Below are 15778 nucleotides of genomic sequence, written 5' to 3'. Positions count from 1 at the left end.
ATATATATATATATAAATTTTCCTGTTCTGGGAAAAAAAGAAATCAAACCAGGCTCTTGTATTACCCCTACATCTGTATCAGCCTGTATTGTGTAGCTTTGAATCAGAATTTTTGTTCATCACTTTTGATGGTAAAATACACACCTTCTGGACTGATCTGAATTGCTCTTCCTCCCTTCTTCAACTGCATTTCCTATAAAGTTAATATATAGGATCAATAACAAAATCACCTTCTGGAGTTTAGAGATGGTTGCCTGTGCAATCCTGGGTTTTTGCAAACAACACTATTAACTGTGTGTTGTTGGGCAGGAGTGGGTACCAGACCTCTTATGGGGAGCTCAGAAAATGTTTGACTTCTAGTAAAATCTCATGGCAAACTGTGATCTTATGAATCAAAACCTCTATGAGGGATGATTAAAAAAGCCCAGCTGTTGAAATAAGGTAGGTATGCATTTTATATAAACAAATATTACTTATATGACAGTCTGGTGTGAACAATAGCTATTTTTTTTCCGAGGATGCTAATCTCTCCTGATAATTATTGAAAGAAATTATCCACTGTGATAGATAAATTAAAAAATGGTGTAAGCAATCATCTGAAAATATCTTTTCATCTTTAATTACCTAATTCTTACCTCATTAAACCAGCTGATTGAGTGTTATTATGATTGACTACTTTATTAGAAGGACATACAACAGGAAGGGCTTCTGTATGTTGCAAGAAGATGAAGTCTCCAGCTGCTCAGTTAAGTACATGAATGAGATGAAATGACAGCAAAGTATTTCCGCAAGAAGATGTGATACACAACCAGATTTATTTAGGACAATCTGATAGAGAAAATTCAATGTTGGGAGTTCCATGAAAATTCTCAAAGCATTACTCTATGTATTCAGGCTGCAAAATAGTAACAAGCTGTAAAGAATATTGGTTTTGACATTTCCTATAATACTGGTGAAGATAAAGGAGGTGAGCAGTCTATGAGATGTGAGTGATTGTCACTAGCACTCTCACAGTTGCCATTTATTACGGAGTGTGTTCGACAGTCATTGCTGGCAAATCATCAGCTGAAGTTTTGCCAGCATTAAGTCCTTATGTTTAGTATCATAGCTATTTGCAGTTATGGAGGGATGACTACACAGTCCCTTGACTTGCTGCTTTCTGTCAGTAAGTGGATGTGCTACATTAAGTTGGTATTCCTGTACTCAGTAGATTTGTGCCTCATTAGGGCTACCCTTGAAAACACATTCACGGTCACATATTGAATGTATGCTAAAATAGGTGAGGCTATAAAAACAGTTAGTGCTTGTGGATGTACCTTCAGTTTCCTGCTTTAAACAGCTTTTGCATTCTTCATAAATGTTACGCATGTCAAGGTAGGTGTTTGGGGGAATCACTGAAGTATTTCACTTCCATTGTATCTCAGATCTACTGTTTCCTGGGGGCTAATTAATGTGTATGTAAAACAAAGAATTTGCTTTGGTTTTCTTTATATGTAAGTCCTTAAAACTTCTCATGAGAAGGGAGGTGAAGGATCAACTCTTGTTACTTATTAACTGTGTTTTTCTATTCCTCCAGCATAGGCCTTCAGCTGAATTTTCTTACCCTAATGAGTTCAGTCCAAATCACTTGGTCAAATCTTTCTGTATTTATTGTCCTGCTTCTTTGCCCACTTCTCCCAACATCCCGCCTCCTTCCCCCTCCTCAACAAAGCAAAGAGTTTACTGACTGTAAATATGAGTAGATGCAGTAAACTTTCTTTCGAAACAAGAGAAACTATAAGACACTGCATCATCACAGGACCAAAGTGGGCAACAATTTGGATTTGCCCATACCATTGGTGGAGATTCAAAACCTGAGACTATGATTAGTGATGTATTATGGCAGGAAAACCTTGACACTTGCTCCATCATAACAGGAAGGAAATTTTGTCTGGTTAGACAAAACTTTTTTCTGTTAATCCTAATGTTGAGAGCAGGTTTTTTATATTTTGGAGCGAAAACCTTTGCTGATGAATACTTCTCAAAAATACTCTTTATTTTTCACCAGCAATTTCAGTATTAAAGAGATTTTTAAAAGATGAATTAATTCTTGAAATTATTTGCTATGAATCTTACTTTGCAGCTTATATAAATATGTGGTGAATGGGAATATGGATGAGGCTGTGAAAGGCAAAATGGGCAAGTTAAGAATGTTGTTCATATGTAAAATAAAAGCAAATTATGCAAGATCTTGAGTAGATGTTTATAAACGGTTTTTATCTATTTTTAAGTTCCCAAGACTACTTCATTTAAGTATTGAGTATATTAGATATAATTAAAAGTAAATTGCCTCTGAGAGAGCAGGAGGAGAATTATTTACTCAGGAGTATTCAAACACTTCTGCAAAACTCTTAGATGTTATTATACCAGACTTCCAGTGATATTCTTAACACTTATGAAATATGCAATACACACACAAAAAATATCCTTTCTATACAAAATGATCAGTGGAGACTTCTGGGAGTGATATGTCATTCCGTGGTGGTGTCAACTTTGACTGTTTTCCAGATTGCCTTGCTGGGAGATGCTGACTGCTTTGTGTGATACACTTTGTAGTTTTGAAAAACTGTCTGTCTAAGAGGTGATGTACCGAAAGTGGTGAGTTCACCCCCTGGGTGGCTGAGCTGGTTATTTCTTCCTTGTTCCTAGTCCTGGCTTGGGACTTAGGAGCTAAACACTGATACATTCTGTGGCATACATATGGAGGGGGATGCCTGGAAGGAAGTAAGAGATTTCAGGACATGCTGAGATCCTAGATTTCATGTCTTTAGTCTAAAGTCCACTGATACACAGTAGGAGTGCCCAGTGTCTGTGAACAGGAGTTATGGACAGAGGCTGAATGTGCAACAAATGCTTCTTGAAGATAGTTTTGCAGGGGTGGGCGGTGTTTGGGTTGTTTTATTTTAACATGTCAGGTGCCTTGGAGCAGCACTGGAAGTGAGGTGTTCCATTTTAGCAGCAGATGAAGCAGCAATAATACAGGCTCCTCTCTGTTCCCTTCATGGTGTGCCTGGCTTCTCACTGGGAGCAGCAGCAGTTCAGTGACCGTGCTAACTCAAACATGGGCCTCATGCTGACGTGTGAAATAATCCTGGTCATAGTGGGAAAACCTGTTTAGCCAGGAGGATAAGAAAACAGTAGGTAATTTGCCAAGGTTCTGATAGCTTTGTTTTGTTCTGGGTTTTGGTGCTGTGTTTTGTTTTTAGAGTTTTCACAGAGCTTTTATACTTGTCACAGAGGTACCAGAAAGAAATTTCTTACGAGGAAGAAGTTTTCAATTTTTTAAAAGGCATGTAAACTGTATAAAACCACTTCATGCTGGCACAATAAAAGTTTGCTGTTATCACACAAGAACAAATATTGCAGAGATTTTGCATGGTCTAGAAAAACAAAACAGACTGCAGTGTCATAAAAAAAGACCACTTAAGAGCAGAAGTGTGACAGTTTGGCCACTTAAATATCTGAACTGGTATGGTTGGGAAAAGCATGCCAAGTGGCAAAATCCTGGCAGGAGACGGGTGTTTTTTTCTGTTATACAATTAGGCAGTTGGATTTTTCCTCAGCAGTTTATCTCAGCTTTGTGTCACTTACCGAGAAGTGCCGAGAAGGCCGAGGCCATATCAAAGACATTTGGGAATTGCAACACAAAACTTGTTAGTTCTTGATTTATATATTTTGTATGCATGTATACAGCATATATATAAATATGAAATTATTTAATTAGACTGGATTTTTCCAAAGGTAAATGACAAGTGAATTCCTGAAGAAAGGGGAACAAAAAGAGACAGCAGCCTAAGTGCTGAGCTGTCTAGGCAAAGTGGAAAATTATGAGGAGCCCTGAGATCTCACCTAAAATGAGCCAACTAGTCCAGTTACACTCCAGTTTACAGGAAGAAATGCATGGCAGTGTGTTGACTGTGTGACCTGGAACTGAGTTATCATTTGACCTGGAAAGAAGGAAACCTCTTAAGCTCTTCCCTGGCTTAATTCTGTTCTAAGCTCAGGACTCCTGTATCCCAGATACATGCCCCCATCATCAGATTTGCTTAAGCTAGGGAGGTCATCTTTAATACAGCAGTTGAAAAGCAAAATAGTTTCTTGAATGTTGATTTCAGTTGATGCTTAATCCCCAAGGGTTTACATTTCCGGAGAAGTAATCATCTGGCTTGAGTGTCAAATCTCCTTGGCCCACTTTAATTTTTTGTTCTTGTTCCTATAAACTGAAACCACTTCAGACCGATGGCTATGACAAGCTTGTTCAGTGGTGAAAAACTGAAGTTAGTGACCATGTTTGCAGTAAGGAAGGAGACTTTAAAGCAGCTTTCCTTGAAAAGCTGAGTGCTCTAAACAGCAGGCTTTTGTTTAAAACATGACTGAGCACGTGTGCAGCCAGTTCTCCAGTTGCTTTGTCCCAGGCCTTACACAAAACCCATGTAATGCAGGAGGTATGTTTTCACAAGCAGTACAGGGAAGAGTATGAAAATGCTGCTGGACATTAGAGCAGCACTGCTCTTTTGCTTGTGACTTTTGGCAGAAATTTAAGAGGCCAGAGATTCAGGCACCACTGTGATTAATGATTAGACTCAAGTTCCTCTGTAAGTCTTGCCTTAAATCCAAACCCAGGAGGAATTTAAAATACCTGATAGAGGGGGCCTCACTTACTTAGTGGCCCCGTTTTGTGCTAGTCTGCTCTGATTCACATTTTGTGCTTTTAGATACATTAGATATCCTTTCCTGTTTGAGAATATTCTGGTTTTTCCCATGTTAACAGAGAAATTTTTACTTGAAAGCAGTATCATGGATGTGTGGGAGAATGATTAAAATTTTTTTAAGGAATAAATAACTCTTAGAGGAGTATTCTTAATGCCTGAATGCTTTAGGCTTGAGGACAGACAGCTGCATCATTTTGTATGTTGTGGATAGGTTCCAAGTGTGTGTGTACATGATGATTCTTGTATCTAACATACAAGAATCATTAACTTATATTTTCACATTAATAGTAAGCCAGGCATAATAATGACCAGTATTGAACTAGCTTTTACAGATCTGGTCACGATAGATGGAACAGATCTATCAGATTAGGTTCTTGTACCAGCTACTCTTCCCCCAAAAGTGGAGGTAGTCATTATGACACTGATCTGTCTCTTGCACTTCACTAGCTTTAATGGGAAATCAGTGTGAATAAACTGGCTCAGATGAACTCTGCTTAATCTGATCTCATGATTTAACCAGGCATCTGGAAAAAAAAGGCTAATGTCACTTTGACCGATGAACGAACACACATCTTGTTTTAAACATTAAGTTAATGAACAAGAATTAAATAGAATCTTGTCTGAGGTTTTGAAAAGGATATTTTACTTTGTCAACTATAACACACTCTAAAACCCCCCCACAAAACTCATGCTTACTCTGTGTCAGCAAAATCTTAACAGTACAGGACAGATTAGTCTAACTTTCTTACAAGGGTAGGTCAGCTGTATGGATAAGGACACAGATCAGAAATAAGGTAAAGTCATAATTACTTATATATTTTTTTTCACTTAAAATCTGCCTGCTGCTGTCCTCGTACAATACAATGCTCATATTTATTTTCTCTGTAGTATAAACATTTCAGAAAACATCACTAAGGACAATTTTTTGCCTTCTGTTACTTTGCTTATAAGCTTTACTTGAAAAAGCTGTCCTGGTCCTTAATTATGCTAGCTACCAGAAGTCTTGGTCAGAGACTATTCTGAGTCATAGTTTCATCTGTCAGTGCCTTTTCTTCTTAATCACTGGCACCTCCAGGATTTCAGAATATGTCATGTTCAGAAATGTCATAGTATCACAAAATCTCCTTCACTCTTTGCTGCTTGCAATCTAAATATAATTCGTAAAAGAAACTAATTCTCATAATAGCTTTGCTTCAAAATTTTATTTTTCTCACAGAGGTTCACCTGTTCACCAATGCCTAAATCTGCTTTTTCTTCTATATGTAAAGAATAATCTGTGGAAGAAGAATCCTCCATGCATAGAACTAATGTTATTAAATTTTCTACAGTTCCCTGGAAACACTTATAATCTGAAATTCTGAAAAACACCTTTCAAGTCAAAAGCAAGAACTGTATGAAGTTACAATCCCACTTTGCTCATAGAAACTCCTGTAGGATTTCAGCATGTTACTCTGTGGAAACTAATTAACAATAATAACAGTAAAATTAGTAATTTTTCTCAAAAAAAAAATCTGAATTGTACTCTTATACAAAATTGTCATAGCTTTTATTAGCATTTTATTAGCATTCTTCAGGGGATAAAATTTACTTAGTGTGTGTGACTTTAACACACTTGTGACTGCAGCACATCATCAGACATGGGTCATAACTATGAAGAGCGCTACTGTTATAACAGACTAGTTTATTTGAATTAGTTTAATCGCATATCATGAAGTTTGATTTGGTTCCTGAACACCAACTCTCACAGACGTTTCTGTATTTTGGCCTTATCTACCTTACGGCGTTTGAAATCCCAGCGGGGACAGCCCCGGCCCCGGCTCCTCTCCCGCCGGGGCGCGCGGCGCCTGGCCCCGCCGCTGACGTCACGCCGCTGCCCGTGACGCGTGCGCTGGCGCGGAGCGGGACCGGCCTGCCTGGGGAGGGAGCCGCTCTCCGTGAGGGAAGGGAGCCGGCGGCCGGGAGGTACCGGAGCGCACGTGGAACACGTCCTCCCGTTCTGCTCCTGTGCCCGCGGCGGGGCGGCAGGCGCAGCCCGCGCCTGGCTCGGGGCGGGGGGGACGCGCAGGGACAGCGCGGAGCTGCAGCGCTGCCACCGTGGCACCGGCGGCGCGCGCGGGTTGCGCGTCCCGGCGTTCCCCGCGGGCGCGGCCGGCGCCGCTTTCCGCTGTCTGAGGGCTCCACCTGCAGCCGGGCCCGAGCGGAGCCCGGCTCGGACGGGGCAGGGAAGGAGGGAGACGCCGGCCTGGGCCGGGCACGGCTGCGGGAACCCCGCTCGCCCTTGCTTAAAGGTGCCGTCCTTTAAGGGACTGGCTGGCGGCCGAGCGCCGTGCGGGGGTGCCATTGGAGCCCCGGGGGCACGCGGTAAATAACTCGCTCTGAAAGAAGAGCAGAGGTGATACAGGTGCCTGCATGTGCCTGTTCCAGATACAGCTGGTGTTCCCTTCCATTATTTATCCAGGAAACAGCGGGCCCGTACTCCTGCAGCTGTTCTTTCCAAGCCACAGCTCCAAGCAACCTGTGTGGCGTTTCGTGTTAAATGTGTTAAAGGAGACTGCATTACTGCGTCACAGGTAGGCCCTGTGCCCCACCTGAATGCCTGCTTAATGCACAAGGGGCTTTCTCTGCTCCGAGAGCTCGCCATGGAAAGCAGACGCGTGGGTTGGTGCCAGGCACTTGTGAACACTTTGTTAGGGAAAAGGTCAGACCGTCTGTTTGTTCAGACTCTGTCACAGAAGACCAAAAATTATCATGCCACTGTATGAGTTGGTGGCGGCCTGGTACATTTAGTACCTTGTGCTGTTCTGATTATCACTGATCCAGAAGGGTTTAATAGACCTCTGTGAGGCCAAGGATAAGGTCTAAGGACTCAGGCACTCTTTAGTGAGGTATTGAATATCTTCCATATGTGTAGGAGTAACTGAATAGACCTGAAAGAGGATACAGATGGAGAGTGAAACAATAAGGGGAAGGTATGAGGAGAAACACATAGAATTATCTAATCAGAAAACAAATTAAGAACAAAAGGAAGTACTTTCCCACAAATACTAAAACTTGTTGCCTCAGGATGAAGACAGTATAATTGGGTTCAAAAAGGATTTATTCAAATGTATGGAAAAAAGATTCATTATCATTGCTTGGATTCTGCCTCTGTCTCCTCAGGAAATCCCAAAACAGCTGACTGGTTTCTAGAGCTTGCAGAATGAAAGACAATTCTACAGAAGTACTTTCTTTGTGTACTCCATTCTAAACATCAAAACTAGCTACTTCAGAATAATTTCATATTTCAAAAAGCTTTTTTTCTTCCTTCAAAATCAGAAACAAAAAACCCTAGGCTAGTGGTAAAGCACAGCCTTACATTGTTAAACCAGTGTAGATGCTATAGTTTCAAATTGTACTCAGCAACGTGTGCACTGGTGGTGTCCAACACAGATACTTTGGATGGAGTGAGACCTTGAGGCTAAGTGACTTCAGCACATGAATAGGGGTTGCAAGAACAATATAATTACAGCCAGTACATCAGCTTTGAAGAAGCAGCTGAAGGATGCATTATAGACCTTTAGGTACATAAATCACATAATTCATCAATTGAATAAGAGTTACCGTAACTCTAGTATTGGAATGAGGGATTATGCGCATGCATTTATTTTTTTTTGCCAGTTCAGAAATACTTAAGAATTAACTTCCATTTGTAGAAGTGGTGTCTAATTTAGTTCAGCTGTTTATTTTGAATAAAAAAAGAAAATGAATAAAAACCAAATCACTAATTCTATAACCCGCTATTACAGACTGCTACAAACAGGTAAAGGCTGTGATGTTGACAAGAACAGTTAATGTCTTCCTGTACTGGACATGAAGTTGATGGTTTATTTACAATTTGTGAATTATTTTGAAGATGGGCAAGGTCTGTGCTGTTTTTGGAGGATCCCGTGGGATAGGCAAAGCTGTGGCAGAGCTCCTGGCGCAGAAGGGCTGCCGCCTGGCCATCATTGCTAGGAATCTGGACGTGGCCCAGAGCACTGCCCGTAACCTTGGTGGTACGTATGCTGCTGTGCAGTTACCACCTCGCTGTCCGTGCTTAGGTGACTTGGGAAAATAGTGAGTCGTTAAAAACCCCTTGGTGTTTAACAAGATGAAAGGAAAATAAAGGCTGAGAAATATTAAAAAAACAGCTGTATTTTTGGTACAATTTTGTTTTCACAATAGTGGTTGAGAAAGTAGTTCCTATTATATCTGCATGATGGGAATTTTAAGATGAATGGAATTGTTTGGGGTCACAATAGAGGTGGTGTGAATTGAGTCACTCTCAGCTCCTGAACCAGCCAGAACTGAGACCAGTCTCAGTTCACACTGAACTTCTCATTTAAAAAGGCAAAAAATCCAAAACAAGGAATTGTCACATAACTAATGAATACAATACTTGAAAATCATCTTTATTTAATTGTCTGGAGATTAAATAGGTTCCTTAAATTATAACTAGTTCAACATCTGTTTTGCAACTGAGTTGATACATTCTGAAGAAGGTTTATGAATTAAATACATCTTTTACTGTTTATTTTGACATTATATATATTTCAATACAGCAGGACATCTGGCATTTCGCTGTGATGTATCCAGTGAACAAGAAGTCCAAAAGACTTTTGAGGAGATGCAGAGGAATTTGGGTCCTATTAACTACATGGTTAATGCAGCTGGGATCAACAGGTTGGTTACTCCTTACAAGACTATAAGTAATTCTAGATGAAGGCAGCTCAACTGTAAGGTGCTCTGGCCCTTTGTGCTTAGTAAGTGTTATTAATGAGCACATCTGAAAACAATATTAAGTGCTTGCCAATATTTTGCTCCTGATGGTAGTAAAATGCTAACAGATGATACAGCTTTTCCTGTAGTTTCTGCATTCTGGGTTCCCCCTCTATTCTTTCTTCCACTTTTCCCTCCAGAATGGTTCAAAACAGTGCTTGATATCACTCTGCAAAAGAGGCTTTGTGGCTAGAAGCACGGCTAACTTTTTTTTTTTGGTATGTGTAGTTCTTGCAGTGTTGTCATTTTGAATGCTCAAATGTATGGAACTACATACGCCCCCATTAATATTCTGTGCAAGTCTTTTTTTATGAGTAAACATGATCAGGGGGTTGTTCAGTGAATTCTTTGGGTTTTTTTGGTTGTTTATCAGGGATGGTTTGTTACTGAGGACCAAGACTGAAGATATGATAGCCCAGATTCACACTAACCTGTTGGGAACAATGTTGACATGCAAAGCTGCTGTAAAGGTCATGATTAAACAGCAGGGAGGTGCTATTGTCAATATAGGTAAGTTGCTTGTGTAAGCCAGTGGAATTCAGTGTACTAGTCTAGAAATGTTTAGCAGGTGTAACATATCACATTACTTGTTACAATTTACTTATTTTCCTTATATTTAGACATTCTGTATTTAGAATTCCTTTATGAATGCTTTTTCTTTTGTGTAAATTCAGCAACTTCTAGATAGCTTTTTAATAAACACCTCAGAGTTGATATTTTATTGAAAAAAGAGCTTTGCTATTCTTAACCAATTCTTTCAATATCTAGATCTACCAGCTGCTGGCTATTAACTAAGGATTGATAGGTATAGTTAGTTTCTTCCTTTCTTTATTTAATGTGGGCTAGGATACCTTTTTTTAGAAAAGCCTTCATTTTACTCTTCTGGTGCCTGTCGGTCAACATAGATACATGGATTGCAGAAAAATCACAGCTAATTGGGAGATTTGCTTAACCTAGCAGGCTAAAGTGCATAAAGTTACGCATGTTTTACTCTTTCCTTGTGATCTCATTTTTCATTCCAAGTTTAAAAGTAAAATGATAAAGCTAGTACAAAGTTTCAAGTTACCTATTTAATCTTCTCTTTGGTGTTTCTTTATTTTAGGGAGTATTGTAGGACTTAAAGGCAACTCTGGTCAAAGTGTGTATAGTGCTACCAAAGCTGGAGTGGTTGGATTTTCACGCTCTCTTGCTAAAGAAGTAGCAAAAAAGCAAATTCGAGTCAATGTTGTTGCTCCAGGTTAGTTTGAAGGAATTCCTGCATCCTTTACTGTTGCAATTCATTAAGACTGTGGATATTCCTTGTACTCTGAAAGTAACTTAAGACAAATTTATTTTCCTCAGCTTTGTAAGTAAATATCTTTAATATCTTTTGTTCATGTAAAGTATAGTACATTCTTTTATAATATCTTCAGACTTTTTAAAGGAACACTGAGGAATTTTGAAGAGTGAATCTGCCTTTTCCTCTATCTATTATGACATAATAAATGTCTTTTTTTTCCCTTTGTTCCTTCTTCAAAACTTGCTGTCCTTGCAGATGGAAGGATTAGAACTAAATAGAGACAGAGATCTACCCTTGTCACCAGCTAGAGAGTGCTTATTTTTTATTAGGGAACCATGGCAGAGCATGAGAAAGCTGTCATAAAAGCACCCCTGTCTCCCTGTAGTAAAAGGAATGAGTCCTGAAAGTTATTTCTGTGAGTAAAGGCTGTTATTTCATAAGATGGTCTAGTTCAAGCGAACTGCCACCCTTAAGGGCAAATCCCTTCTGCATTTTCTGCATTTTTCCACTCATAACTGTGTACCCTGCTGTTCACCTTCTGCTGTCTCTGGTGCCTTTCAGAATTCTACATGAACCTGTTCAGCTTGTGAACTAGGCAGGGAAAATACTTCTATTCTTTAGTGAGTTGAGCAGCTCATCCACAGCCATCATAAAGGGACAGAGTTTTACCATAGAAAGTAAAAGGGAGACTTTCCCTTCTTGATGGCAGCTAGAAAGCAGGTAAGATCAGCTCTTTATAAAGCTGCAGCTTATGTGTTGATGTTGTGCAGCAGTGAAAAAGCCAACTCTCAGATAATGGAAAATTGTAAAAAGGTCCTTCAAAAATGTCAGGAAATGTTCTTCAAATGAGTGCTCTAATAGAAGCTATGCAAGCACTGCCCTAAGTTCTGAAATATAATGCAAACATTTTAAAGTCTGAGAGGGTTTCTTGCCAGACATTTTCTCATATTTTTATTGAGAACATTTTGGTGAAATGAGTATATTTTGTCTTTCAGAAAAATGATACTGAATACAGTTTATGGACTGAATTTTAGTTACCCTTTGTTTGGTTGTTTGGTTTTGTTTGTTTTTTTTTTTTAATGGACTTCTATAGATCTTTACATTTTGATTGTTGCATCACTGCTTCCAAAACTGAAAGGTATTTTATTGGTGAGATAAAAAAGTGGTCTTGGCCATCAAATGATGTGGGCTGCTTTGTGAGATTTTGAAGAATGGTGGCTGGTGCTGAATCCTGGTAATAGATTTCACTTTGTAAAATTCAGTGGGAAATCCACTAGATAAATTTAGTCAAAGGTTAGGTAACTCTTCATATATCTCTCTGCTCTTAGGCTTTATTCACACAGAGATGACAGCTCATTTGGAAGAAGATCAGTTGAAGAAAGCAATTCTCCTTGGAAGATTTGGAGAGCCTCATGAAGTTGCACAAGCTGTTGTCTTTCTTCTAGAATCCCCATATGTTACAGGGAGTGTTCTGGTTGTAGATGGAGGCTTGCAGCTTATGACCTAAGTAATACCTTGAAGAAATGACTGCTTTAGTGTCATGATGATAATATATAAATATGTACTAAATAAAGGGAGAGGGCTGGAAATCGTTTGAAGATTGATGTACATAATTGACTTGGTCTTATTTAGTCAGAGGAGAAATTCGGCAGCAGCGAAGTGCAACGTGTGTGTTTAGCTGCCTGAAAGAGTCTGTTTGGTATTACAAAGCCTGTGTATGAAACAATTTGAAAAAGATCTGGTTTTGATACGGTGATAGCTTTAATAATGTGCTGATACGTTTTTAAAGCACTGTATTTTTATAAAGTCCTGTTTTCTAATTTGGGATAAAATGAGATTTTATTTGAATTATCATGTTACACAAAGGTTAATAAAGTGCAGAGACATGTTTATTGGGTGGCAGGTATGATTGTATCAAGTTTTTCAAGTAGGGCAAAGATTGTGAACTGCATAGTTTTGCATTCTTATCAGTTAGTCCCTACAAAGTAGCAAGGAGTTTCCTTTGAGCTTTGTTTGTTTGTACCTAACACTACAAAGCTAGGAACTTCTGGATCTTCAGCATACCTGAATTACCTTTAGAAGATTTAATTATATGCAATGTGTTTTTATAAAGACAAAGCCTACTTAGGTCCATTCCTGAATGTAGGTACAGCACTCTCTCAATCCAGTGACTCTTGAGTGTGCCCATCGAAGGACTGGTACAGGACTGGAGCTGCTAATCCTCTCATATTCTCAGCCTGAGCTGCACACACACTGCTGAACACTGCAGCTGCAGACCTTGCTGTTTAGGACACTTTGCAAGGACTCACTAGATGTTTAGAATATGTATCACTTCCAGAGTATGAAGTATGAAGGTGTTGTATGTTGTGCTCTGTATCTTCATGAACACTGTTCAGCTGTTGGTGCTCCCTCATATGTATGTATAGTCAATAAAATAGCCATTTATTTTATTCAAAGCAACTTTTGAAGCAGAGTAATTATTCTGCTGTAAATGATTCTGAGTGTTCCTGTTTTGCTGAAAACTTACCAAATGTTTGACCTCGGGCTTTTCTAGTGAGCTCAAGTAACTTTTGATAATAGATGTTTTTTATTATCTCTGAAGAAAACTATGAATGTGGTTTAGGACCTTCACTTCTTAGTTCTGGTGTTCATTGCATCATGATCCAGATGTTAATTCAGCTTTTGAAATTACTTCAGTACAGAGAGATCTCCCAGATGATAACTGAGTCTTTAAAGCTGGAGATTTTCTTCATTTGTGCAGCTGAGAAATTTTGTCTTTGTGCCAGAAAACAGTGCATGTTCAAACTTCTTGCAGGTATGTATTGAGAAATAATGCAAGGACTACTTGTATGATCAGGAGATTTTACAATTGGTTGTATAATTCACTTTGGAATACAGAATACGCCTCAAAGTAACCTTCCAGGAATCCTTAACTTCCTGTTATTGCTGTTATGTATCCTATGTGTCTTTGCACCAAAAATATTATTGCTAGTTGCATTTTTCCTTGATAGAAGGAGTTGGCCAGAGATTATGAGAATTTTTTTCAAGGGCACTGAAAGTGAGGAAGGACAACTGGTACATTTTCACTAGTCAAGTAGGAATATGTCAGTGACTTGGCTGTTGCCCATACCTGTCCTTGATATCATACAAACAGACCCTGTGTGACGTATCTTGACCAAAAGCCAAACTTAAGAAACTAGTAATAATTCTCTTCTAGTGAGTTCTGACCCTAATTTTTTTTTTTTTTTGTAAGTAAGTTGTTAAATAAGTTATTAGCAATGGAATTTTTAGTTTACTTTTGCAATTAAAACCTGGAATAATGTTGTCAGAAGAATCCCAGCATGCCACAGAGTAATTGCTTTAGAAAGTTTCAGTACATACTATGTTTTTATTATTGCTGTTGCTATAGGGCCAGACTGAAGTGTTGGTAGCTTTAAATCATACTTTTAAAAAGCTTTTTTAACTCTTTTCTTCAAACTGGTAAATTAGAACTGAAAACTGGTAAACATAATCCTGTCTGTCCTGGTGTGATGTCTCGGACAGGGGAGTAGGGGATGTGCAGGGTAGGTAACAGATCAGGTGTGTGTCTTCTTAGAAGACTCTGGTAGCTCCAGCAGTTTGTGACTGGGATGCTTGAACCCAATGGGTAGCTCTGGTTGAGGCAGGCAGGGATTAAAAACAGCCCTCTGGTGCTCTCTCTGTTTTGCTTTTGAATTTGTAGACCTCTATCTTATCCTGTTTCTGTTTTGTACTGAAGAGTCATACATTCCTTGCATCCATACAGTTGCTTGTTGCTTTTGTATCTTGAATTGTCTTAGTTGAACTTTGTTTTACTTTTACAGTTTCTCAAGGAAGGAGCAACAGGTAGAACTACTTGCAGAATTCACTGTGGACCTATTGAAAAAATAAATTGTTCTATGATTTGTTTTATATTGTTTCAAAAAATTATGCATAAGTGTTTTGCTTTTTCCTAACCTTTGCAGTTATATTTTTAAAACAATAACCCAGTCCCAAATAATTAATGGTCAACTTGGAGTCTGTTTCAATATATACGTACAAAAGTCTAAATGTTTGTATTTTTTTCAGCATGAATTTTTCTCAAATATCTACAATGAGATTAGTTTGCTGGTTTTAACACATTTTTTTAAGTGAAATAGTTGTGCAATTTTTTAATTCCTTAATGCCTTTGTTACTTTGAGTAACTTAGTGTTGTTGTAATATACTGTGGCATTCAGAAACTGCTGTTTCAGAACCCTTAGAAATAGGTTGTACCTTGCCTGCCCCAGCAGAGAAATTGTGGTGTTCTGTTGGCACTGCACATCCTTAGGAAAGAACAACTGCTGATTCATGCCCTTTGTCTTCTGTCTTTAAACAGTTTACTGATATGACAACTTCTTTTGGCAGCACAGGATCGTTAATGGTTTCTGGCAAGGGAATGTGTCAGATGCCTTTTACAATTTCAAGCATGTACCATTATTACATCTCTGTACTCTCATCTCTTTTAAGTTCTTTAGAAGAACTCTAAAATGTTTATAAAACATGATTTTCCTTTGCAAAAGCAACTATGTATGTTTATCCTGTTGCTTTCTTGGCTTTAGAACAATTCCTGGCACTTTGCTATGTACAGAAAAATATTATTAGTCTTTAGTTCCTTGGATCCCTCTGGAATCTCTTCTTAAAAAACAAATGATTGTTCCACCCACTGAAATCACAAAAACTTGCTGTCACTTTTGCCAGCTTCCAGTCACTTGATAATGAGGCAGGTTTCACTCAGAAGTTTCAAACTGCATTTACTTGGTTTCTTTTAGAATTGAGGAATGATAGCCCCCATCTTCCTCCATTTGTCCCTCTTTCTTCTGTAATCTTTCCTGATGTTGTGCTCTGATGAGTAAAACCTTGAACAAATTGCCTCTAAAGGTTCTCCTCAAGTTCCTGTATGGTACCAGAAACT

The 15778-nt window shown here is 38.8% G+C and overlaps 1 protein-coding gene and 1 long non-coding RNA gene across 6 annotated transcripts in view; one reads left to right on the top strand and one right to left on the bottom strand.

Moving 5' to 3' along the window:
* Positions 1 to 1479, bottom strand: part of LOC107203495 — a 2813-nt gene extending 1334 nt beyond the window's left edge. Inside the window, exon 1 of the long non-coding RNA XR_004496940.1 lies at positions 145 to 1479. This is a non-coding gene — a long non-coding RNA (uncharacterized LOC107203495). The remainder of the gene's footprint in view (positions 1 to 144) is intronic.
* Positions 1480 to 6609: 5130 nt separating this feature from the next.
* CBR4 (carbonyl reductase 4) lies at positions 6610 to 14757 on the top strand. Of its 5 annotated transcripts, none has more exons than XM_015625695.2 (7): positions 6611 to 6713; positions 7210 to 7321; positions 8644 to 8785; positions 9332 to 9452; positions 9922 to 10058; positions 10651 to 10785; positions 12156 to 14757. In XM_015625695.2, the coding sequence occupies exons 3-7, from the start codon at positions 8644 to 8646 to the stop codon at positions 12332 to 12334; spliced, it is 714 nt and encodes a 237-aa protein (XP_015481181.1). In that variant the 5' UTR covers positions 6611 to 6713; positions 7210 to 7321; the 3' UTR covers positions 12335 to 14757. The 5 variants fall into 5 exon arrangements, with proteins under 5 accessions (XP_018861901.1, XP_015481181.1, XP_015481183.1 ...); XM_015625697.3 differs by lacking the exon at positions 6611 to 6713 and adding an exon at positions 6993 to 7112 and having other exon boundaries at positions 8537 to 8785; positions 12156 to 12719; XM_015625698.3 differs by lacking the exon at positions 6611 to 6713 and adding an exon at positions 8537 to 8550 and having other exon boundaries at positions 7119 to 7321; positions 12156 to 12719.
* The last annotated feature ends 1021 nt before the right edge of the window (positions 14758 to 15778 follow it).

Source organism: Parus major, chromosome 4 (genome assembly GCF_001522545.3).
Source record: "Parus major isolate Abel chromosome 4, Parus_major1.1, whole genome shotgun sequence".
Taxonomy (NCBI): domain Eukaryota; kingdom Metazoa; phylum Chordata; class Aves; order Passeriformes; family Paridae; genus Parus; species Parus major.
The sequence above is the reverse complement of the archived record's forward strand: the minus strand, read 5'-3'. Positions and strand labels throughout refer to the sequence as shown.